The sequence below is a fragment of the Echinops telfairi genome, unplaced genomic scaffold (genome assembly GCF_000313985.2).
Source record: "Echinops telfairi isolate 266 unplaced genomic scaffold, ASM31398v2 ScPeMD7_2291;HRSCAF=2852, whole genome shotgun sequence".
In the NCBI taxonomy this organism is placed as follows: domain Eukaryota; kingdom Metazoa; phylum Chordata; class Mammalia; order Afrosoricida; family Tenrecidae; genus Echinops; species Echinops telfairi.
This window is the reverse complement of record NW_022106189.1, coordinates 21,590,904-21,592,902: the sequence shown is the minus strand read 5'-3', so window position 1 is coordinate 21,592,902 and position 1,999 is coordinate 21,590,904. Positions and strand designations below refer to the sequence as shown.

At 48.3% G+C, this 1,999-nt stretch overlaps 1 protein-coding gene across 1 annotated transcript in view; it reads left to right on the top strand.

Moving 5' to 3' along the window:
• The window catches only part of GOT2 (glutamic-oxaloacetic transaminase 2), a 26,791-nt gene that overhangs the window by 20,597 nt on the left and 4,195 nt on the right, over nt 1–1,999 (top strand). The window contains exon 3 of the mRNA XM_045293904.1: nt 4–101. Within this exon, the coding sequence (XP_045149839.1) occupies nt 4–101 (98 nt within the window). The remainder of the gene's footprint in view (nt 1–3; nt 102–1,999) is intronic.

Genomic DNA, 1,999 nt, shown 5'->3' with positions numbered 1-1,999 from the left:
CAGTTGAAGATTTTGATCCGTCCCATGTATTCCAACCCCCCTCTCCATGGGGCCCGGATTGCCTCGACCATCTTGACCACGCCGGAGCTTCGGAAACAATGGTAAGGGCTCAGTGACCCTCCCACCACTGCTCCCTCGGAACAGTGTTCTAACTGGACTCCATTGGCATGCGGTACATGGAGGGGAGGAGAGCGCGGGGAGAGAGGGTATTTCACCAGCACCGTACACCAGACAGGAGGCCTTGGTGGCACTGTGGGATAAGCACTGGACTGCTTACCACCACGTCAAAGGTTCACGCCCACTAGCCGCACCGAGGGAGAAAGTAGAGGCTACCTGCTCCCCTAAAGATTTACAGCCTCAGAAGCCCTGTGGAGGCAGCCATCAGCCTGAATGGACTCAGTGGCCAAGGGTTTGGTTTGGTTTTCAAACAAGTTGGTTATTTCCTGTAAGTGACCAGCAAAATTCAAAAATGGTACTTTCCGTTTTTCCACGGCCTCCATATTAGTAAAGCCTGGCTTTCCTGAGTTCAAATTCACATTGAAGTATCTCCCATAAGGAAACCTTCTCAAAACAAAAGAAAAAAGAAAGAAAGAAAACTTAAGAAATGTCCCATTTGGGGGGGTATTAATTATCTCTTGATGCCTATTCTCTAAATTGATATCATTCGAGCTTTTTTACCACAGTCTACGGAAGAGTTACATTTCACTTCTTGGCTCCGAACACACGTGCCTGTGCTGGCATGTATATTCACTAAGAGTTCTCGGCTTGATACTTCTTGTTGTCTTCAAATATTTTCTGAATGCCAGTGACGCCTACTAAGTTGGATGAATGTCCATCCATGGGTGACTACTTGATGCATCTTTCTCTAGATCACAGGTTGGCAAACTACGTCTTAGTGGGAAGTCCCACCTGCCCCGTGTATTCATAAATAACGTTTTATTGGAACAGCTACACTACTCAAGCACGATGGGCCGATGTCATGCTGTGCCAGCAGGGCTCAGGAGTGACAGACAGCAGCGCTGATCTGGCCCATAAAGCTTGTGTCTACGTGTCCTTTACAGAGACTTTGCTGAACCTATTTTGTTGTCTGTGTTGTTGTCAGGTGCGGTCCAACTATAGCAATCTTGTACCCAACAGAACAGAACCCTGTGGAACCTGTCACTTGTGTGTGCAGTTAGCCCATGTGCTGAGAAGCCAGATCTCCGAGCACATTCTCAGATACAAAAGCCAAATCTGCTGCGTTTTCTGTTACTCGTCCAGCCGTCACGTGACAACTGCTGTCTGCCTGGTATGACAGTCTGGTTCACGATAGCGGTTTCTAGTACAGTGGGTCTTCACCAGGCTAACCCCCAAATTGACGGCAAATTATGCAAATTTAATTTCCGTTAAAAAATCAATGTGTGCTGCATGCACATTAGGACGTGTGGCAAAGAGGAAACACTTAGGCACGGCTCCCTCCACTGTAGCCCGCGTCCTTTTCCTTTGCCCATTACTAGAACAGAGACGCTGCGTTGTCATCGAGTCAGTTCTGATGCATGGCTGCCCTGTGCAGGGCTCCCGAGAGTAGATCTTTAAGGGAGCACACAGCCTCGTCTTTCTCCCTGAGAGTACCTGACGGGCTTGAACACTGACCTTGAGGTAAGGAGCCCAAAGGACTCCTTGCCGTCATGCTGCATACAATTATCTATGTGTACATGTGCAGTTGACTTTATTTTTGTCACTTAGAATTTATTGAGCTTTTTTCACATACTATGCTTCCTGAGAATAAACCAAGCTTACTGCCACCAGGTCTATCCTGGCTCATAACGACTCCACAGGACAGGGTAAAACTGCCCCTGTGAGTTCCCGAGACCGCGGCTCTGTGGAAGTAGAAAGCTCCATCTTTCACCTGGGGAGCACCTCAGTGGTTTCAAACTGCTGGCCTTGCAGATAGCGGCACTGCTCATAACCACTGCACCATCGGTCTCCTGTTTTTGAGAGTAGACACAGCAAAACACAC